Here is a 24,694-nt window from a genome sequence, read left to right on the forward strand (position 1 = left end):
TATTATAGTAAAGGAAATCCAATCACCGTGTAAGTGTAAACCAAAATATAAAAACCGATAAATTAGTTTCGCCTGAACTTAAAGAAGCCTTTCTTTGGAACATAAAGAAGCCTTTTTTTTATTAACAGAACTAACCATGTTGTTTATACATATCTAGTAAAATGTTGTTTTGCGTCTGTCCTAATCGAGTTGAGCCGCAAATTAGTCTTCATGTGCATGGGAAATCACATAGTTTGCTCTCACAAGAAAAAGTTGCAGCTTTCCTAATGAATTTTGCATGTCAATTTTTCCATTTTTCTCAACGGTCAAATAAAGCCCAACGATTTAATAGGTTATAACGAACTGACAGGCTCTATAATGACTATAATGTACGTATATATACAATGCAGTAGACTGTGCTTGTTTGTTTGTTTCTTTTGGAAAATATTGCAAAAGAAAAAAGAAAAATCACAATAATATTATAAGATTTTAGTAAATTTTTTCCACAAGTGGGTAATTTATAGCCGCAATTCATAATTCATTTTACAAAAAAAAAAAAATTGGGAAGTTGAAGCTGTTTTGGTCCCCTAGCTATTGTTCTTTTCTTTTATCATAACTTCGTATCTATATTTTCTGTATTGCAAGATCTTTCTTCTGAGATTTATTTACCTTATTGAGATCTGAATATCTTTGTAAAGTAATGCTATATTCACTCTTTTACCTCTAGTTTTTATTGTCGGTAATATATGGCATTACACACTTTTACAGGAAGAGAACGTTGACTAATCAAGGCAGCTAATGCTAATGTTGTAGTGACACGTTGCATGCTCTGAAGCAGTGGGATTGATCAAAATAGCCAACACACTCTCTCGTTTGGCTTTGTTGGCGCAAGAGTTATATGCCTAATTCTAATAGCTTTACCAAGCATATTACCAAATTGCAGATTCCAAATGCTTTATGGCATAGTTCAGAACAATTCTTTTTTCCTTCCTCTCTTTTCTCGATCTTCCAATCTTACCTGTAGGCGTGTTCTGAACGAGCATCGAATTGTCTTTAGAAAAATATCAGAAAAATTCTAAACATTTCTGGCTGCGTTATGCATGTATTTATGTCAACAATATATGTGTGGTATGTGGGCTTGAACACAGATTGTAGAACATCAACATTGTTAATACAAAAAACTAAACTAGACAAGTTTATACAATTATACTAAGCAAGTATTTATTTTTTTTTTAAAAAGTAATTATTTTAACTCGAGGTTAAAAAGGAATGTTGAGAGACAGAGAGCGTACAAGGTCACGTGATGTGATTATGGGCCCCGCAATTTGTAGCGCACAGTCACATGATTGTAAGTAAAATAAAAGGGAAATTACATTCCGTATGCATAATAACACCAAAAATTAATTTTATGACCATAACAATTTTTTAACTATATATTCTTTGTATAATATGTATAAAAACAAAAACTGCCATTCATTCCACTGTTTCATCTCACTTTCATTTCCATTGTTAATCTCATTCTTCTGAAACTATTTTTCTTTTCCAAAATTTATATTAATAATACGATAATTTTTTATTCCATGTCATTTAAAAGTTTTACGAAATTCTTGAAAGTGATATTTTGCATATCGTATAATCATCTGATCCAACAATGTTTCTGATCACGTTTTTTCATATCTTTTGGGTTTACAATTTTACTATTTTTCAATATATGTGGATTAAAAAGCAGAAGACGCGTAAAACTATTGGAGAAGACGAACAATACACATTGTGTTGTACAATTCCATTTGATAACATAGAATAGTACATCACAACATGTATTGTTACATCATCTCCACTCCTCTTCCTCATCCTCCAAGCAAAGAATCAAGGTATGTTATGTTTGATTGTATAGCATAAGAATCCATCGACTATGTTTCGCCGCCATGGATTATTAAGAAATTAATCCAAAACAACATTTCTTTTGAAGATCCGGTTGGAACAGTCTTCGACGAGTCGCGAAAATGATGCGTTCAGACAGTTGTTAGTTATTCGAAACTAATGTTATGGGGTTCTATTTGGATTCTGAATAAGCAAAGTTCGCATATTTGCATCTGTGTTTGCCGCGGTTTTGACCAGCGAAGTTTCTGGCTGGAAGAGCAACTCTATGTTATACCTGATAAGACTAGACTATAAGATATACATATATAGTATAGAACCAAATATATTTACTAGTTTTTCTTTTGAAATATAGCAATGGTATATTCGTTTGTGCATATTTGCATGCTACTGAAGTATTGTCTCTATGCTTACCATGTAATAGATAGCACAATCCTACTATATATTAATTGAGAAGTCACTTAAGTGACTTTTGCTTAGGTGTCATTCATAGGTGGAGTTTAGAATTAATTTTTTTAATTTGATTGGTTGTTAGTATTTGAATTTTTATTTATTTAATTAAAGTTTTAAAAAGGAAACTAATCATAGAACTACCTAATCTAATATATATTACCATACAAACAATTAAACATTTTAAAGATAGAACAATTAACATAATTTGTTTATAGAAACAATTAAATACATAGATTACATTATAGAAATTTAAAATATACATTTAATACATATGGTATGATAGAAATAATTATATAAACGATTTTAACATTAATATTAATAGTGGATACAATAAATTATAGATTACAGATAACTAATTAACCTAAACCTAATAATATTTTGTTATACTCACTATATATATATTTTTTTCTAAAATGTGTCCAATGAATGTAAAACAGTCAAATATACAACTTAAAAAACATTCAGTCATTTTTGAGTAACAAATGTTGATTGTATAGTTGAGTTATTACTCTCGGAACATTGGAAACATTATACTAATACAAGACTAAAGTTAATATACTTTATTAATATAATTTTTATAGCCTTGATTATAATGAAATTATATGGTAGATTCTTTACTACAATATTAATCAATGAAAATGTTTATTATAGTATAAATTAAAAAAAAATGAGAACAATATATTAATACAAGACTAGAGTTAAGACTCTATTGATATAGTTTTGATTATAATAAAATTGACATGCTTATTTTGTAATAGAAAAAACACCACTGAAGAATATTAAAACTTGTTTGTTGTATTCTTGGTTGTATTCAATGTTATTTTATACTTTTACATACTTAATTTTTTATATGTTTGCTGAAATACATGTTGTTTACGTATTACTATAAATGTTAATTAATTATTTGTAACTATTTTACTTCTAAATAAAATAAAGTGGTAGACAAAATAATGCGAAAAATAGAAAGTGCTATAAAATAACTTTTTTGTTCATTAATCTTTAGTTTATTTATTAATAAAAAATTATGTCATAAAAAGACTTTTTGAAAACTTATAATAAAACTCATAGAATTAACAATATATGTCAATAATCTTCTAAGATTGTACAATACCAAAACTTTTGATTTTCAATCTATTTAAAATAAAATGGTTATTTTTAATAGTTATGATTATTATTCAAAATTATAAAATTATAAACATAATATATAATTTTCTTAAAATATTTATACCCGCGAAATCACGGGCAATCACCTAGTTTTTTTTGATCAAATCACGGGCAATCACCTAGTTCTTTGTATTATAACCGCACAGTGGCATAGTCACACAATAGATTAAATCCAACCTTGTATCTAGTTAACTCATCCGTATGACTTTACTATAAAGTATGTAGTATAGTATGTCTCTTTCACTTACATGCGTTACTTGTGAGCTTTTTCAGGTTTAGTGTGTGTTGTGATGGTTGTTCTCCTAAAAGTCAGTGCGATAGTGCAACTTAATTGATGAGACACCCTCACATAAGCCTCCCTTGGCATCGTAACATAGACATGTGCGGTTGCAGCTTTTTCCAGCGTCAATTTGGACCTACTCATGCAATGAACTATTTTATACCATTTGCTTTCATCTTACATTAGTCTTATGTATTAACCAATGATGTTTCTTTTTTTTTTTCTGAAATAATGCTTCTCTATATCCTGTAAACTTTGTTTCGTGACTACACCTTTGGGACAAAAGTAATTTTGATCCCTAATACGGTTGTTATATACATTAACATTTCTAAGCTTTCATATTAACTTTGATCCTTTCTCCAAATTGGTAAAGCATTGTCAGCATACAAAAAAATAAAAAAAATTATGTGTTTGTGTGGAGTATTCTATATTATGTCGTAACCATATATAGTATAGTTTAGTAATGGATGAAACACAACCTCGTAACTGATTCAATCATTTGTGTGATTATATTATATGGTACGTAGTATAGTACGACAACTTTCTCTTTGGAATGTCAACATTACGCGTACGCGCCTGGAAAGAGATTTCAGTCAAGTTTGTGTGCAAATTGTCTCATCTGTTTCACGTTACTGTAACATGGACATATTCTTCATTTTTTTTTTTTGCCTATTCAGCAAATTCCCTAAAAATAAAAAGCCCGACTGTTCAGAACGACGTGTCCAAATTTTACCGTCCGCGTTAGTACTTAGGTTCGTTAATATAGCGAAACGTAGCGTGAAGCTTTTTGTTTTTGTCTAAAATAGAAACTTTTAAAGTTTGTATGGTTTTTGTTGAAGTATGGGATCAAACTATAGCTGTCCGCTTAAAGCTATCTGACGATTCACAGAGATACTTATTTTAAAGTATACGTATAAGTACACATTTTTGAAACAACTATATGCCTTATGATTTCTACTCACATTTTCTCTTCAGTTTTGTAAACTCATATAGTCATATATGATTAATTTTCTGCCTTTGTTGAATCATTTTATCCGGCACTAAACACCGTAAACGATTTTAGTTCTCGCTGTGTATATGTAAAGTTGAGAATATATCAATTTGTGGTTATCAAATGAATAGTGAAATAAAGAAAAAACGTGGAAGCAACATGTAGGGTGTGATAGTAGGACAGTAGAAACATAATAGCTTACAATGTTTCATAATATATTTGATAGCTATGGAATGAAACTGATCTTGCTCAAGGAAGAAAAAAACGAAATAGTGACTAGTTTTTGTATTGTATGCTTTACCAATCTTTTATATAATCAAATCATTCAAATTTTCATTTAATGAGTTGGGAAACTAAGGATTTGAGTTTTTATACTATGATTTTAATATGGCTGGGCTTTAGACTTATTAAAATAACAAAAATTACTTTGTTTTGACAGGATTTGATAGTTAATATTTGCAATTTGCTCTTTGGATTATCCGATATATATGCATCTGTTATATGGTTTAATAATTATGTTTTTAGTCATAATTGAAGCAGATACATAAAAATGCAAATTGCTCTCTGGATTATCGGATACATTTTTTAAAAACTATATATGTATCAGTTGTATGGTTCAATAATTATGTTTTGAGTCATATAACTGAAGCAGATACATAAAGTTTTTTTTTGATAAGGAAGATACATAAAGTTACTTCTACAGAAACTAGCTTATAAATATATGGTCGAGCATAATCAATTTGGTATGTATCTAAATCTAAATATTGTTTGTAGTTGCATTTATGTGTTAGCGATAGTAACAAATCAGGAATTATCCCTACCCGAACATGCAATTCATGTCCTACGAGACTTTGGGTTAAGAGAAGCTATTTGATGACCTGTAACCGTTATGACAATAATAGTCTGTCTGCGTCAAGCTTTAAGCTGTTTTACCCAAAAAAATACAAAAGAAGAAAGATATGAAAGAATATATTGTGTGACCCATCTGCTAATAATTATTTAGAAGTGGCAAAACACTTTCTACCGGTTTCATCAGCTTTTGTCGTATCACTATGAAGCAACTTGGCTATTTCATAATTATTACTTGGTCCAACCCTTCTTCGTTTTAATCTATAATCGACATCTGAAAATGAATATCTAATTATATTATTTCGGCTATCCCCTTATAACTATCCACGAGGGATAATTTCTTATCTTCTTGAACGAGTTTTCATTACTGTTTGGTGTCTGAGTAAACATAGTTTCACTTGTATATATGTATTTTTTTTTTCAGTATCCAATAGTAGAATAGGGGGAGAATGGAAGTCACCAAATTCAGATATTACTCTCTATTTGCGAAGTGACAAATTGTCAAAATGAATAATGACAGCGTGCTTATATCCCCCCCCCCTCCCAATCAATTACATAGTCTTGTACATTGTAAGTTATGGTTCTTCAATCTATTATCATTTCTAATAACAAAAATGTCTTTTTGAGTTTTGTCAACTAGGCTAAGTGTTTAGCTGTTCAAATTTCGATGGTATATCATATAAATTTATAATTTCATATACTATATTTCAGTATCTTACTATACAATATTGTAGTCTAAATGTGAAAAATATTTGCCCAAAAAAAACCATTCCAGACAAAAAAAAAATTGGGTTGATATATTTTGACAGGAAACCCGGGGTGATATTTCCCATAATGCGGACCAGGACAAACAAATGCAGACCAATACTTTCATAATCCATAGGTATTGTTTATTTGTCTAATCACGTTGAAAAACATGTTTACAACATTGAGAAAAAGGGAGGACGCAGATATAGAAAGAAAAACAAGAAGACATTTATAACGTTACGCGTGTAGACAAAAAGTGATGCGCACAAAAATATTTTTTTAACAAAAGAGAGAGACAAAAGAGATGTTAAGACAATGATTTTTGCTATACCGTAGGCCACATTATATGTCATCCCTCATTTACTTCTTATCCTCCCATGATCTCTCCTTTGTTCACATCACAAACAATTCACATCAATACAACCAAAAACCAACAACTTCACAAAAAGTAGCCAAAAACAGTTTACTTTGTTTTAGGACTATACGTTAAAGTGTTATATACAATGGATATTTGGAACTTGTAGAAAATTTGCTATGAACGCAAGTCATACACATAAGAAATCATATATTTTTCCCATTCAAACAAGATAGTCAGGACTATGAAGTATAAACTTCTGGATTCTTAGTTTTTGTCTATATTGCTTCAGTTGAATAAACTAGGGCTGGATAGTTTTGGTATATATATGGGCCATTAGTGAGCCAATACTTACATCAATCTTCACTATGCCTCTCAACTAGGATGAATAGTTTTCGAAAACGGGTTGGGACTCACCAGGCCCGGAAATGCACGTGCTAGTTTTTTTCATCGATGTGTTAAACTTAAATGCTTAATGTCATTCAGTGAGGCCCAAATGGCCAAAAGTATCATCCGCGTTGGTCTCACCGATGCAACTCTCGCACCAAATGTGAACACGTGTACTGTTAACACTGACGTGTATCTGGTGAGGTTGAGGCTTATTTAAACTAAAGAGGAAGAAAAAAACAAGAACAGAGTTCAAATACTTAAAAAATGACTGCATCAAAGGATGGTGCTAGTTTCACCAACATCTCTGTAGAGGAGCACTTTAGGGTCTCTCAATCAAATCACGGTGGACAGGTATAATATAGTTATTGGTTTTTGTTATTGGGTATGCTCTACTAACGAACCAAAAGAATAAACGCGTTTGTGTTAGAACTTACAAGAAGCAAATGATACAACCATTAGGAAACCAAGGTAGCTAACTTATGACCAACAAGACATAGGTCTTGTAACAATGTGTCATGATGTGTTGAGCCCCTAGCTAGTTCGATTCCGATGTGGGATAGAAACATAGGTTTGTGAAACAATTGCGACCATAGTAACATGCAAATGTGATGTGTAAACATTTTGATACAGTTTGTAGGTCCCACAGAAGAATTTTCCACGGCGGCTAATGCCCTTATCGGGAGGTCGGCAAGATTGACGGAGGCTCTCAAAGCAGCATCCATTAACGTCGGCTACAAGCCTGTGGAAACCAGAGACTTCGAGCATGATTAACCTGGGGTTCTTAGGATGGTTCTTAACTTCTGCTAAGAACCCCATTCTAAGAACCCCGGGTTAATCATGGTCTTAGCTGCCATAAAAGAGGTGGAAGCTAGAGCTACTGGAGAGAGCGGCGGTAGTATAACAGCCGTGGCAAATGAGGCGGTTACTCGTAACAAAAAGATAGGTAAAGAAGATGAGAATAAGATTCATCTGCGCGATATTATCGCGGAGATTGATGTGAAGATAACAAGAGATAGATCAGTAACAAGTGAAGACGCGGAAGCAGTGGTTCAGGCTGAGCTCACTCATCCTCCCTACAACCATATTATTCCTGGAGGCGTCGCTGAGTCTGTCACTGCAGCTTATAGATTAAATCGCAGTCCCTCTCTATGATATTAATTTGCAATATCTATATAACGGTTACATATTATATATGGTCTAATGACTTTTATTGCCTCTCTTCAGTTGCACAAAATGAACTATAGGAAAGCGCACAACAACTATCTTTACCATAAACAACGAACTGAGACATCAAAACTTAAGCATATTCAAAACTTAAGCCAGTGTAAAGATATTTGCAGTTCTGAATCTTAGAGAGGTAGGTGCAACTCTTAATTTTTCTATTATACGGTTGCATGGTGATTGATAGAATAACCATGATTGTCTCCAATTTCTTTTCCTTCCATTTGGTCCCTAGCTTTGAATAGTCACAAAAACTTACAAACGGGATCGCCCGAAGAGAGTTTGAGACAACTTGTGTAAACTAGTGAGAATGATGGTAGTTGGTACATTGTTAAATTAGAGGGGAAGAAGTGAGTCAATAATAATTGATGGACTTAATTGTATCAATTATTCGTTTTGAAGGAGTTATTCAATACTGAAAATAACTCAGCCGTATCCTTTTGTTATTTTCTAATAGCATTTCTAATAACTATCACCTCCTTAATAAAAATTCACTTCCTGTCGTTTACCAAATTTACTATCGAATTAATAATGGGCTTTCTTCTTTTCAGTAATAATACGTAAAATTATGTATAATATGTTCTTTTATATATTATAAAATAATATATATATTAGATAATGAAAAAGTCAGTAACTATTACGTATATAATTAAATTGGTGTAAATACGTAAATAAATTCTATTAATCCAAACAATCAGTTTTTCATTTTCTATTTTATATAATTAAATTTACATAATATATACATAGATAACCAATATATTTTTAATATTGATATATTGTTAAATGATGCCTTCTACTTATTTGTATCTTTATAACAAAAATTTAAATCGTTGATAACAAATTTCCATTGTGCAATGTTTTTGAAAGTTATAGTAATTTATAATTTTTATAAACATTCAATGCAAATTTTAAAATTTAAATATTAAGTTGTTAGTATTTGTTTAGAGATTTTATCGAAAAAAGTTGTTCAGAGCAAATTTTAAAATTAAAATATTTATGTATTTTCTATGGTATATAATTTAATTAAAAGATATTAATATATATGAGAATTTCTACTTACATGATTTTGTAATAATTTGTATCTTGTCATAAAAAAAATAATCATGGATCATAAATTTTTTAATGTGAGACTTTTTAAAAAGTTCAAAATATAACATATACGAAAAAATCTAAATTTTTATTATATGGTTAATGTGATTGTTTAACTTATTTTAGTAACTTAAAGTTAAACAAAAATAATAGAGAATACACTAATTTGTATCAAATGTTTATTATTCAAAATCATTAATTGTCATATATACTTTAGCCACATTAGGCAATTCCGTAATTTTTATTTAAGGAAAGAATTGAGAAAATTAATAATTAATTTATAACTAGTTTAATAAAAAGTTAATTAAATATTTAGATGAACCAACTTATTTCTCTAAGTATTTTAAGAATCATTGTGGAGATGACACGTGGTTACCTGAAATGTTGTAATGCTTTTATTTTAATATATACCAGCGATATAATTACCTCGTGATTGAAAAATATTATAATTACTTTTTTCCATTAACCAAGAATAAGAAGTTACACGAATCATCCAACCAACAAAAACAGAACAAAGCATGATGTCCAAAACCTAACTATATTTTGACTTTCTACGAATCTCACGTCAATCCAACAACATAAAGAAGGGCCAAAATGATTAAGAGCACTAGGAAACAAAAGTATTGTGGAGGAAGAACAAACTGGAGGATCCATCAAGTTCAATGAATGAAATAAGTCAACGCCAAAGCCACCATCATTAGAACATACGCTACCCCCTGATCTATAGATGTTCCTGCCATATCCCAATATCAAAAACAAACATTAATAATCCAATACTTCTTAAAGATTAGTTAAATTCTAAAATGGAATTGTGAATCGAAGATTATAACACCATCGCTGGTGGGTGCTGGAGCTGGCGAATGTGATTGTGCATGAGCAATCGGCAAGAGAATCACGGAGATGATGACGAAGACGGCGAGAATCTCCAAAGGAAATTTCAGGGACGCCATTCTTTTTCTTTATCTCCGGTGATTATTCCGGCGAGGGAATGTCTTTTTTTTCTTTTCTTAATGAAATCTCTCACCAAAATCAAGAAAATGCCGACTGGTGAAAGAACAAGAGAGCTAAGATTCGGTTAAATAGTAAAAAGACATGCCTAAAGGAATGTAGGGCCCGGACAGCTTGGGTCTTATCTGACACACATCTTCTCTGTCTTAAACTCTAGTTACTCGTTGGTTGTTGGTGCGTTGTCTTTTTTATTTATTTTAATTAATTGTAGATTAACGGGAAAAACGGTTAATCATGCTCTGTTTCTAAGCTGTGTTAGAGAAGGATCATAAAAAACGAATATTCTCCAGCCTGTTTCTTTCTCTCAATACTTTCTCGTTTTGCAATTTTCGGTTTCACGAATATTTTTACTGTATTAAAAGCTAAACCGAATAAAAACATTCCTTGATAACTAAAGTTTCAAATCTTATGTTTTTGGTCATCATAATCAAGATCATCTTTCCATTTGCTACTTATATGCAAAATCTAGTCTTTATGACATCTCCAACCCCCTCAATTTTCCGCTCTAAATTAGAGTTTAAAGTAAAAATACTACAATTGTATTCTATTTTTGCTCTATAATAAAGTAAATAATGGCTTTACTCTATATATAAAGTAAGTTGTTTTTTTGTTCATCACTTTATTTTTTATTCTAGAGTACCATTTGAGTATAACTCAACTCTAGTATAAAATTACTCTATTTTAGAATGAAAAATAGAGTGAACCATTAGAGTTGATCTTAGCTCCATTAGACTATTTTCCCCGGTTTTCATCTCAAGGAGATCTAATGTTTTCAGGAAAACTGAACCTCAAGCTAGCTGCAGTGGCAGACCTACGTAGACCAATGGGTGTCACCTGACACCCTTTAAATCTGTATAAATATTGTTTTGTTTTCATAGAAACAATGAAAAATCAGTAGCTATCTTGGTAAAGTTTAGCATTTGACCCCTAAACTATGGATCAAGATGATATTTTTTACTTGTTTTTCCTTTTTATGTACATAGTTTGACCCACGTTAAATTCAATCCTAGTCCACCATGAGGCATATTCCACAAAGTCATAGAGACGTTGGAGCAGCGAAGAATAGATCTTCTCTGTTGTTATAAGATCGAGCCATTTGACAAAAATGTTTTGTTTTAAATCCTTTTTGGTAAGTAGTACTTCCTTGTTGTTCAAAAAAATATAGTCCTTCCTTGTTCTTGCTCTGCTTCTTTGCTATTAACGCAAATATGTTTTCTAAAGAAATAGAAAAACAAATAATATATTTGCTTCCGCTAGGAACATCCAATAAATAAATAAAATAAATAAAGACTTTAATATATAAAAACAATCAAATGACTGATATATTTTATATATCATATCTAGGGGTGTTCAATCCGGATATCGGTTCGGTTTAGGTTCGGTTTTTTTCGGTTTTCGGTATTTCGGTTAGTAAAATATAACTACTATTCTAAATCCATATTTACTTCGGTTCGGTTCGGTTTATATACCGTCGGTTTTCGGTTTATTCGGTTTTATACCAAAAAACATAATTATTTAGTTTGAGATCATATAATATGAATTTTAGAGTCATATTGTCAACACAGTCATTTATTAAAAATATATTACATGTTCAAATAAATGAACAAAAAAGTAAAAATGCTTCTACCATCAAATAAAATAATCAAATCTATAACTAAAATCAAAGCTTCAAATTTTGAAAATAAAAATATGAAACAAAACAGAAACATGAAAGAAAAGTTTTTCCACTCTTCCATATTTAGTGTTCATTAAAGTCATACTTTTTCAATCGAACACGAAACTCTGTTTATTTACAGATAAGAAAAAAGTTGTTGTGAAAATTTTTCATTAATTATTGTGCATCAAATTTATAATCTTCATATTAATTTAGTGAAGACTAAAATAAAGCAAAAAGATCAAAAGATGGCTTAGAAAATAAGATGTCTGAATTCCGATGTATTGTTATTTAATTATAGTTCAAGTGTTTTACAAATTAAGGTTCTTTATTACTATAAAATTATGGTAATAGTTATTAACACAAATTTAACTTATGTAACAAATAGATTTTCATGTATTGTTATAAAATATATACATATTTACATGTTTCTACTTTTAATCGGTTTTGTTCGGTTTATTCAGTTTAATCGGTTATATACCAAACCATATCCAAATCCTACGGTTTTTATAAAATTATATCCATTCGGTTTATATGGTATATACCAAAACCAAACCATATTGTCTATTTCGGTTCGGTTCGGTTCGGTACGGTTCGGTTTTACCATATTGAACAGCCCTATTCATATCTAATTGGTTTAACAACTAACCACAATTTGAAAAAGTAACAGATGTACAAACCATTAAACTGTTCATCAATCATAAATATTATTCAATACAAAATGAGAAAACACCCGCGTTCTATCAAACATTAAAGACAAAATATAATAATAAAAGTATAATAATTTCTATTTAAGAACCATTATATTTTTGAAAATGGACATCTTGTAAATTTAGTTCTGCACAACTAGGACACTAAAATGTATAGTCTTAAATTTGTTTTTCCACTAGTAAAAAATGAAGTTTTTATGTGGAAATTGTTTGATCACTGTGACCGATAAAAATAAAAATTTAACATTAGTTAACATCACTGACTGTAACATTAGAATAATTCCCAGTTTACAATGTTAAATATCTAGGGAAAATGTTTTGTAAAGAAATTGAAAAACAAATACTATCTTTCTTTCCGCTAAGAACTTCCAAAATAAATTGCCAAGCGATCAACTACGGAAATTCATGAAGAAAAAAATAATAAATAAAATAAATCGTAAATAACTTACCAAGTTAACCTTAAGATGAAATGTTTGTAGATCTTTGATTCTTTGTGGTGTGTGTATCCTCAGTTGAATTTTCAAAAATAGAAAATAAATATATAAGAAAATCCAAAATAAATCACTAAATATTCAATTACGATAAATTCACTAATATCATGAAGGAAAAGAATATGTATAGTAATAAAAATAAATACAACTCCTCCGAGTTTAGGTGGGTAAGACTATTATCTGCATTAATGGAAAGAGTTTAGGTGGACAAGGTGGAACATCTACAATTCTCTCAAATATCTCTCGAGTTTTTTGCTTAAAATCATTCATTGCGCTGTTCGGCGGACAAACGATGCGGCAGCGTCTTGCGGTTAAAAAATACACATAAAAACGGAGAAATCACCGCTTCGGCATTTCGATGATGAGAGAAAAAAGGACGATAGCGAATTAATTTAATTCTGGAGGTTTTGATTTTTTAATCCGGCGACTAAACAGTTTGTCTTCACCTATATAATTAAATGAACACTGCGATTCACACAGACAAAATTTCTTCAATGTGCCTTGTACATATTGATCGCCATTGTTGCCGCAGCGTTTGTCCGCCGAACAGGCCTGTTGTTGCTTTCATTATGTCAGGAAATGGAACGTAAAGTTGAAAATATTTCGGCAGCATAAATGATTATGAATCCTTCACTCTCGAAAACCGTTTGGCTGTCATTGCGATATCTGACCCAAATGCTACTGAGTCTTACCTCTCATTAGTGGTTAGAGCTGGTTCTTCGAGAGATCCTCAAAATGCTCCATGATTAGCACATCTTTTGGAGCATATGGTCTCGTTTTAGGACCTTTGAATGAGGTATTGTTTCCCTTAGCTTCTCTGCTAACAAATCTAACAAAAACTCTTTCTTGAAAACAAGACCATATGCTCCAAAAGATGTGCTAATCCCATATCATTTTGAGGATCTCTCGAAGAACCAGATCTAACCACTAATGAGAGGTAAAGACTCAGTGGCATATGGGTCAGATATCGCAATGATAGCCAAAAGATTTTTGAGAGTGAAGGATTCATAATCATTTCTCATGTTGAAAGGGTTTTCAACTTTAAGTTCTATTTTCTGACATAATGAAAGCAACAACAGCTCTGTTCGGCGGACAAACGCCACGATTATGTATGTATTGTTTCTCTTAGCTAAATTAGTAAATTGTTTTCCAACATATTTTGTTATATTCTTCGCCTATCTAGTGATTTTACATAGATGATTGTGATGTTCTAAAGCGATTATGTGTATGTTTTTACATGTCATTGGCACTTCCGCTTGATCTTAAAGTTTTAGATCTCGATTATATTGTGTTTTTATGTTGTTATCTCTTTCTGTTTGTGTTATTCTACATATATTGTATGATTTTATCTCGATTCATGTCATTGTTACTTAAGATTTATGTAGAAACAATGACACACTACAAGAAAACAGCGGTATTCTGACGGACATTCCGACGGAAAATGAAATCCTCGGAATATCCCGAGGAATTTCCGAGGATATTCCGAGGAAACACAAAATTTGGTTTCCTCGGAATTTCTTCGGAATATACCGATGGAATTCCGAGGAAATATCAATCCGTCGGAATATTCTTATGGAATACCGAGAAAAAATGTATTCCTCGGAACAAACCGATGAATTCCGAGGATATATTATAGCCGTTAGAGAGCCGTTGGGGGATTTTAAAAATTCCGAGGAAATTCCGAGGAAAGAGCCGTTGCCGTCGGTATTCCGTCGGAATTTCCTCGGTCTGTCGGCAGAATTTCAACTATAAATACAAGCACCCCTCTTCCTCTTCATTCACTCCATATCTTCATCCTCCCTCTTACTCTCTTTACACACGAATTTGATTCATAAAAAACATGTCTTCTTCAAATTATTTTCGTTCTTAGATCGATCGACCTCATTTGGATCCGAACACGAGATTGCTTACGAAAGAATACCAACGAGGTATAACCGAATTCATGGTGTTAGTTCACCGACAACTGGAAGCAAAAACATGTATGTTAAGATGTCCTTGCTCTAATTGTAAAAATAGAAAGGTTATTAAAGAGTGGGATGTTTGGACTCATCTATATTTGAGTGGGTTTACACGAAGTTACAAAATTTGGTATCATCATGGGGAAACTGATTATTAACATGGTAGTACTAGCGAACCTCAGCCAGCGGTTAGATTAGAAGAACCAATTAGAACGAATATAGATTATGGTGTAGGTACTGAGCAGATGGTAAATGATCATTTTAGAGGGGAAGATTTACCCAATGCACAAGCTAGGAGATTTTATGATATGTTGGATGCTAGAAAGCAACCATTGTACGAAGGTTGCAGAGATGGTCATTTAGCTTTATCATCTGCTACAAGATTGATGGGCATTAAAACATATTATAATTTGGCTGAAGACTGTGTGGATGCGATTGCTGATTTTGTAAAAGGTATTCTACCCGAGGCTAATGTAGCTCCTGGTTCATACTACGAGGTTCAGAAACTCGTAGCTGGTCTTGATTTATCGTATCAGGTAATAGATGTATGCAGCGACAACTGCATGATTTATTGGAGGGCGGATGATCTTAAAGTTTTAGATCTCGATTATATTGTGTTTTTATGTTGTTATCTCTTTCTTTTTGTTTTATTCTACATATATTGTATGATTTTATCTCGATTCATGTCATTGTTACTTAAGATTTATGTAGAAACAATGACATGAATCGAGATAAAATCATACAATATATGTAGATTACCGCAAACAAAAGGAGATAACAGCATAAAAACAACAATATAATCGAGATCTGAAACTTTAAGATCAAGCGTAAGAGCTAATGACATGAAATACACATATAATCGCTTTAGAACATCACACTCACCTATGAATCACTAGATAGGCGAAGAATATAACAAAGTATGTTTGAGAACAACTTACCAATTTAGCTTAGTTCGGCGAGAGGCAAAGTTTGTACACATGGAGATGAAAAACCCTAATCGCATAGAAATTGGACATTTTATATGTGTACAAGAGCTACAAGCTATGACAATAAATAGTCTGTCTGCGTCAAGCTTTACACTGTAAATATTGATCCAGCGACTAAACAGTTTTTCTTCACCTTCGAATTAGGTATTGTTTCTCTTAGCTCCTTTGTTAACAAATCCAACAAAAACTCTTTCTTGAAAACGAGACCATATGCTCCAAAAGATGTGCTAATCCCAGAGCATTTTGAGGATCTCTCGAAGAACCAGATCTAACCACTAATGAGAGGTAAAGAGTCAGTGGCATATGAGTCAAATATCGCAATGACATCCAAAATATTTTTGAGAGTGAAGGGTTCATAATCATTTCTGATGTTGAAAGGTTTTTCAACTTTACGTTCTATTTTCTGACATAATGAAAGCAACAACAGCTCTGTTCGGCGGACAAACACTACGATTATGTATGTATTGTTTCTCTCAGCTAAATTAGTAAGTTGTTTTCCAGCATATTTTGTTATATTTTTCGCCTATCTAGTGATTTTACATAAATGATTGTGATGTTCTAAAGCGATTATGTGTATGTTTTTAGCTAAGAAACAATATATGTAGATTAACACAAACAGAAAGAGATAACAACATAAAAACAACAATATAATCGAGATCTGAAACTTTAATATCAAGCGGAAGAACCAATGACATGAAATACACACATAATCGCTTTAGAACATCACAATCATATATGTAGAATCACTAGATAGGTGAAAAATATAACAAAATATGTTTGAGAACAACTTACAAATTTAGCTTAGTTCGGCGAGAGGCAAAATTTGTACACATGGAGATGAAAAACCCTAATCGCATAGAAATTACATATTTTATATGTGTACAAGAGCTACAAAGGCCGGAGATCAGATAGTCGGCCCAGTTAAAACTTTGTATTTGGATCCAAAAAAATATCTATATGTTTATATCTTCGATTCAGCTATTAGTAATTAGTAGCTAAGTATAAAGCATCAAATGAAATTAAAAAAAAAGAGAAGATTAAATCTTGAGGATCTCTGGAAGAACTGGCTCTAACCACTAGAGAGAAGCAAGACTGGGTGGCATTTGGATCAGATATGGCAATGATAGACAATTGATTTTTCAGAGTGAAAGACTGATAATCGTTTCTGCTGCCAGAAGGTTTTACGACGTTAGGTACCATTTCCTGATTATAAGACCATCTCCAATGTATTCTCCTATTTTTACTTCTAAAATAGAGCATCTCTAAAATAGAGATGAATTTCTCTCCAATGTATTTCTCTATTTTTGCCTCTATAAAGGAATATTCTCAAAAGATTGTATTTTAATTTTACAAAAGATACATTTTGTTTATAAAAGTTGATAACTAACCCTATTTATTTTTAACTTTTAAAATATTTTCATAAACTTATGAATTTTTTTAAACTAAAGTTTTGTTAAAAGACTATTATGTAAATACAAAATGTTATTATACTCCTAAAAAGCTGTATTTCTTTATAAATATAATTATTTTGGTTACAACTATAAAAATTTGAAAGTTAAAAGACTATTTTGAAAATAAAAAAGTATAACTCTATAATAGAGGAATGCTATTTTTTCTTCTATAAATAGAGGAAAAAATATTTTAGAGGTGGAAATAGAGATGGGATGAAGCACTTTACCTCTATTATAGTATATAGAGGTGAAAATAGCTAGGGGTTGGAGATGCTCTAAGTGTACAATGATAGTTGTAGATTAGGGAAAACAGAAGAGATAACAACATAGATCTGAAATTAGATAGGTGAAAAGCTTACCAATTTAGAGCTCGTCGAAAGGCGGAGATGAAAAACCCTAAAACTCTAATCGAATAGAAAATATGCATTTTATAAGTGTACAAAAAAAACCTATGATCTCGGCCCAGTTCCAAACAAATATAAAAATGTACTGAAAACTCAGAAAAAAAAATCAAATCTTAGATTAATAGCTTTAATATTATGGTTATTGGTAAGGATCAAATGTTAGACTAGCTAAATTCAAAATTTTAGCTATCTGCCTAAATAGATCCTTCGAGTAAATCTCATTAAAACAAATATCAAAAATGTACAGAAAACTCAGCAAAAAAATTAGGCATTTTAGAGCATCTCCAATGTAAAACACCATTTTTCCTCCAAAATGGAGTAAAAGTGAAAATTGAGTAAAATTGCTCTAATCCTACTCCATTTCCCACTCTATAATGGAGTGATGAACCAAAAAAAAAATAGATTACTCTATTTATGGAGTAAACTTCATTATGGAGTGAGATATGAAGTTGGGTTGGAGCATTCTTTATTCCATAATCACTTTTACTCCATTTTAGAAAAAAAATGGAGTAGGGATGAAGATGCCCTTATAACTGTACAACAGCTAAAAAGGCCTACGATCTCAACCCAGATCCAAACAAATATCAAAAATGTACCGAAAACTCACCAAAACAAAACCAACTTTAATATCATTGGTATGGATCAAATGTTAGACTAGCAAAATTCAAAATTCTAGATATCTGTCTAAATAGATCCTTCGTGCAAATTTCATTGAAAACAAAGCAAAAAGTATTGAGAACTCAGCCACTTCGGTGACCAAAAGCAAATCGTTTTAAGAATATTGGTATGGTATGCAATAAGCTTAATCAAACCATTTGTCGGATCACCGGTGATACGGGATTATTGTCCACAAATATATACACAAACTATGAAACTAATAGCCCGTACCCGGATCTGAGATTTGCCATTGAAAATCAAAAAAAAACAAAAGAAGAAAATACTAGATTTCGATCCACGCAACCGCCCAGATTTTTGTTTTCATTTATTTTTGTATAAATATTTTGTTTTCAATTCTAAATTGATATATATTATAATATATATGTGTCTATCAATTTTTAAAACATAATAAGTTTATTGTATATTTTTTCCATTAAATAGATTGTTTCAAACTTTCACATGTATTTGTATCTTCTTATATATATATATTTTCGGATTATTATTTCATTATTAAAATCGTAACTATATATATAAAGATTAGTAAAATATTGTTTTATTGTCATATTCAAAGATATTGTAACATTTCACAAATTTAGAAAGTTTTTAAAAAATTAAACTTTTCGCTTCATAAATTTATATTATCGAGTAAATAATTAAACATTAGTTTTTGTTTAATTTTTAGAATAAACTGTATAGTTTAAAATTTGTTTTCATTGGTTTAAGGTAGTAAAGATTAATCATTGTTAGATAATATGATTTTTGTTATTTAAAAAAAAATCTTTATAATTTTAAAAATTAACATCGACAAATATTTAAATATTTAGCATATATAGGTATAATATTACAACAATAAATTATATATATTTAATTTATACTATCTATAAATCCAATAGATCATCTATTGTTTAAATCCAATTAGTGATAGCCTAATAAAAAATTTTGGTAGGCCCAAAATTTAAATGATAAGATTATATATTAAATGTAACATAACTTTTTAAGAATATGTCCATTAGATCATTTTTTTTAAAAAATCACACATGGATCAAGGTTGTGACTTCTGTTTTAATATATAAGATTGAAAACCGGTGTGGTCAAATGATTTATCCACTTCACGTTCCCCACTTTGTTCATCCTTCTTATATTTAATAGTCTTTTCTCTCTTCTCGTTCTTATTACTTCCATGACAAACGCCCTCATCTTATCATCGACCTATTATTATGTTTGATAGGAGTCTATTAAAGAGACCTCGCAAAGGTGGAAACCGTTTCTGGAAGAACATTGGATTGGGTTTCAAGACTCCTCGTGATGCCATTGAAGGTTTGGTTTCTTAAAAATCTAAACTTGTGCTTGGCTGATTGTTCGATGTACTCTATCTAAGTTTAAAGATCAATTAGATTCAGGCATATTTTTTTGTTAATCGTGGCTTGTTGTGGAACATGAACTTACATTGACAGGCAATGTCCATTCACTGGAACTGTTTCCGTAAGAGGACGTATCTTAGCTGGTACTTGCCACAGTGCCAAGATGCAGAGAACCATCATTTTTCGCAGGAACTATTTCCACTTTGTCAAGAAGTATCAAAGGTATTTACTTACAAGTGTGAAACCTCTGTTCTTGATAGAGTTTTAGAGGATTTATAAACATCTCCGTTAAATTTTGATCAGGTATGAGAAGAGACACTCCAATATCCCAGCCCATGTCTCACCATGCTTCCGTGTTAAAGAAGGTGATCATGTCATCATTGGACAGTGCAGGCCATTGTCAAAGACAGTGAGGTTCAATGTGCTGAAGGTGATCCCAGCAGGCGCATCTGCTTTTGCAAAGAAGGCATTCACTGGAATGTAAGAGTACTTTTGCTTGGTTTTGATGTTGTAATGTTTTGTTTGATGATACCCTTTTGTTGGAGGCTTTGATTGTCATCGACTTGATAGATTATCTACCTACTTTGGTTTATCTAAATTACTACATTCATCTGGTTTGTGTTTGGTATCTCTAGACATCAACTACTTTTGTCTACTTTGATCAGACTATGGAGTAAAAGATAGATCCTTAATTTATGTTTTCACTTACATTATTAAAATAATAAATAACTGCACAAATGCATTTAGATTGCTACACAATTTTCCCGCTAAAACCGCAAAAACGTATTTTCCCGCCAAAACCAGAAAAATCACCTTTTCGCCAAAACACATTTTTTCGCAAAAACTGCAAAAATTATTTTTCGCCAAAACCGTAAAAATGCTATTTTCCCGCTAAAAATTTAAAAATATATATTTTAGTCACTTCATTAACAAGTCCACCTGGATGCAGATGCAAGTTAAAAAATAAAAAAGCAAACGAACATAATTGCATTCAGGTGATTCATCTGGATGCATAGACGAAATGAAGAAACAAACAACATCCAGATGAAGCATCTGGATAAAGCATCTAGATGGACCATCTGGATGCATCTTCCAGATGTACAAACGAACAAGGCCTTAACCATATGCTACAAATCAACCTAGCTGTTTATGCTAGTGTTACCACTCCAATATCAATCTATAGAAAATATTGAACAAAAAAGTTGGAAGATTAAAGAAGATATTACTAATCATAAACACAAGCATATGATTCATATTTGTGTGTTGGACCTTTGGTTATTCCAAATACTAGAAAATTAAGTTCAAATGGAATAGTATTAGTGTTAGAATAGCATAGCTGTATAGGATACCCTCCACTTGGTTTAAGACATCCCATGTGTGATGATAGAGTATAACAGATTTATTTCCAAAGCTCTCATGTTCTAGACTTGTCATATAAACAAGGTATAATGTATAACAATTTTTTCAAAGCTCATGTTCTAGACTTTGTCATATAAACAGAGTGTAACAGATTATTTCCAAAGCTCATATACTAGACTTTATCATATAAACAAGTTACAGATCCTCTGACTAAACCTTGCCTTGGTGGGCAAGACTATTCTCTGCATTAATGGAAAGAGTTTAGGTGGAGAAGGTGGAACATCATCAACTCTCTCAGATCTCTCTCGGGTTTTTTGCTTAAGAACACTCATGTCTCTGTTTCTTAGCCGGTTCTCGAGGAAACATGAGTTAGTGAGAAGATCTTTTCATCTTCTCTCTAACGCCTTCTCAACTTCCTTGTGTCAAACCCATCCTTGTTCCATCATCGGCGCTAAACCTTGTCTACCACACAAGTTTTCCCTTGATAATCGCCTTGGAACACTCAACATTATCAATGCCAATCCAAAAAAATTACGCGTCATTCATTTTCAAAAGAAGGTGTCTAGCGGAGTTGGTATACAATGATTGTTTTGATACTATTGTAACCATCGGGGCATCTCATGGGTGGGTAGCTAGTTTGAAGGAAGATGGAATCATGCGTCTCCATGACGATCTAAACCCGTATGCACTGTATAAAGATCCCATTTCATTGCCAAACCCAAATCGTCACCTACGTGTCAATGTCATCATCTTCTCCAGAGGATGATGAAGACTGTGTCGTGGCTGTCAAGTTCTTGGCACCTCAACTCAGCTTTTGCAAACCAGCCGGTAAGAGTAAACCAGAGTGGACCAACATCAAGATCGAAAGCTCCTGCTTCTACTCCTCCCGTGTCATGTTTTCAAAGAAAGACGACATGTTTCGCATTCCCGGATCTGGAGGCCACCTCATCGGCTCATGGGACCCCTGCAAACCCAGCGATGACCCCAAGCTGTAAAACGTGCAATTTCAAAACCTTCCCAAGCTGCCGATGGTCACACGTGAGCTTATGAATTCTTGCTGGAAGAGCGAGCACTTGGTGGAGTCAAGAGCCACCGGTGAGACTTTTTTGGTTAAGCAGTACAGGAAGACAGCCGCGATCGTCGAAGGTATTGCCAAAATGAAAACAGAATATTTAATGGTGTACAAGCTAGACGAAGAAGGAAACGCGGTCTACACTCAAGACATGGGAGATCTGACCATGTTCCTTTCAAAGTCTGAACCGTTCTGTGTCCCTTCTACTTCCTTCCATGGTTTGTATCCTAACTGGGTTTACATCTTTGATTTCGACCAACACACATCTGTCCATCCGGTGGATGGGTACCCCTTAAACGCTAGTCACGCTACAACTTCTACATTTGAAGCTCCTTACTTTATTCCACCTCAAAATATAGTAGACTAGTTGGACTTGAGTCTACTTCACCTAAAAGTTTTTATAAGATTATTCTTGTTTAATCTTATAAAAACTTTTAGGTGTGGAGAATGTGAAAGAAACAAGAAAAGAGTAATTTCTTTGAATATAACTTCTCAGCTTAATTCTTGAAACAGAGTGATTACATTGATTTATATACAACAAGTCTCAACCCTAGGAACTCTCTAGATCTTTTATAAAACCTTATCTTTCCAGCTGGTAAATCATAAAGCAGTCAATCACCAAAGGATACGAACAGCTCAAGGAAGTGGGCCGAGCGGAGGAGGCCCAACTGACTCAAAGCTTAACAAAGCCCATGTTCAGCTCTCCTCAACGGTCGACTTCTGAACAGAAGAGACAAAACCAGAAAAGTACGGAGGAGAACGTTTTGCCTCTCCAAAATAGATTTGAGCTGTTCTTATCCTTTGGTGATTGACTGCTTTATGCTTTACCAGCTGGAGAGATAAGGTTTTGTAAAAGATCTAGAGAGTTCCTAGGGTGGAGACTTGTTGTATATAAATCAATGTAATCACTCTGTTTCAAGAATTAAGTTGAGAAGTTATATTCAGAGAAATTATTTTTTTCTTGTTTCTTTCACATGGTATCAGAGCCATCAAAACCTTAACAGGTAAAAATGGCAGATCCCTACCCCTTCCCGAAGAACGTTCACATCCTGAGCTCTGTTACTCTCAAGCTCAACGATGGGAACTACTTACTCTGGAAGACCCAGTTCGAGTCCTTACTGTCCAGTCAGAAGCTGATTGGCTTCGTCAATGGTGGTGTGATGCAACCGGAGGCTACTGTAACGGTGGTTCAAGATGGTGTCGATGTCGAAAACCCTAACCCGGCGTATGAGTCCTGGTTCTGTTATGATCAACTAGTGCGTTCGTGGTTGTTTGGTACCCTGTCAGAGGAAGTTCTAGGGTACGTTCATAATCTCCCTACCTCAAGACAGATCTGGCTCTCGCTTGCGGAAAACTTCAACAAGAGTTCCTTGGCTCGTGAGTTCACGTTACGCCGCAACCTTCAGCTGTTGACCAACAAAGGGAAGACGCTTGCGGTTTACAGTAGAGAGTTCAAGTCAATGTGTGATGCTTTGAGTTCTATTGGAAAGCCTATTGATGAGTCGATGAAGATCTTTGGCTTTCTCAATGGCCTTGGAAGGGAGTATGACCCTATCACTACCGTCATTCAAAGCTCCCTCACCAAGTTCCCTCAGCCAACCTTCAACGACGTTGTGTCTGAAGTTCAGGGCTTTGACTCAAAGCTTAAGTCATATGAAGAAAATGCCACAGTCTCTCCACATATGGTGTTCAACACTCACCAATACCAGAACTCTCAAGAACACAAGCAAGCTGCTCCAACTTACAATCCACAACAGAGAGGACGAGGTAGATCAAGCTACTACAGAGGTCGTGGTGGATATTCAACCAGAGGTCATGGCTTCACTCAGCATCAGTCAACTCCAACAGGCTCTGGTAACATGCCTACATGTCAGATTTGTGGGCGTATTGGTCATACCGCGCTCAAGTGTTACAACAGGTTTGACAATAACTACCAGAGCAATGATGCTTTCTCTGCCCTGAGGATGACTGATGAGAGTGGAAAGGAGTGGTATCCTGACTCAGGAGCAACGACTCATGTCACATCCTCCACTCAGAATCTCCACAATGCCCATTCCTATGAAGGAAACGATGATGTTATGGTTGGAGACGGAGCATACCTCCCTATCACTCATGTTGGAGCCGCTAACATCACCTCTGGTTCAGGTACAATTCCTTTAAAAGAAGTTCTTGTCTGTCCAGATATTA

At 32.8% G+C, this 24,694-nt stretch overlaps 4 protein-coding genes and 1 pseudogene across 4 annotated transcripts; 4 read left to right on the forward strand and 1 right to left on the reverse strand.

The window, feature by feature from the left end:
- The first annotated feature begins 7,338 nt into the window (after positions 1-7,338).
- Positions 7,339-8,301, forward strand: LOC111211523 (late embryogenesis abundant protein 49-like). Its single transcript, XM_022712682.2, has 2 exons — positions 7,339-7,437; positions 7,717-8,301. The coding sequence occupies exons 1-2, from the start codon at positions 7,351-7,353 to the stop codon at positions 7,855-7,857; spliced, it is 228 nt and encodes a 75-aa protein (XP_022568403.1). The 5' UTR covers positions 7,339-7,350; the 3' UTR covers positions 7,858-8,301.
- On the forward strand, positions 7,924-8,238 carry LOC106408825 (late embryogenesis abundant protein 50-like). The gene has a single exon (XM_013849522.2). The coding sequence runs from the start codon at positions 7,924-7,926 to the stop codon at positions 8,236-8,238; it is 315 nt and encodes a 104-aa protein (XP_013704976.2).
- A 1,536-nt stretch (positions 8,302-9,837) lies between the features above and the next one.
- Positions 9,838-10,517, reverse strand: LOC106418798 (arabinogalactan protein 22). The gene is made up of 2 exons (XM_013859555.3): positions 10,229-10,517; positions 9,838-10,129 (listed from the first exon to the last, which is right to left on the reverse strand). Exons 1-2 carry the CDS (start codon positions 10,344-10,346, stop codon positions 10,056-10,058), a joined length of 192 nt encoding a protein of 63 aa, XP_013715009.1. The 5' UTR covers positions 10,347-10,517; the 3' UTR covers positions 9,838-10,055.
- A 9,206-nt stretch (positions 10,518-19,723) lies between these two features.
- Positions 19,724-23,017, forward strand: LOC125582060 (annotated as a pseudogene).
- LOC106418789 (40S ribosomal protein S11-3-like) lies at positions 20,021-20,560 on the forward strand. The gene is made up of 3 exons (XM_048748746.1): positions 20,021-20,079; positions 20,170-20,298; positions 20,380-20,560. Exons 1-3 carry the CDS (start codon positions 20,021-20,023, stop codon positions 20,558-20,560), a joined length of 369 nt encoding a protein of 122 aa, XP_048604703.1.
- Positions 23,018-24,694: the final 1,677 nt, after the last annotated feature.

Source organism: Brassica napus, chromosome C2, assembly GCF_020379485.1.
Source record: "Brassica napus cultivar Da-Ae chromosome C2, Da-Ae, whole genome shotgun sequence".
NCBI classification, from domain to species: domain Eukaryota; kingdom Viridiplantae; phylum Streptophyta; class Magnoliopsida; order Brassicales; family Brassicaceae; genus Brassica; species Brassica napus.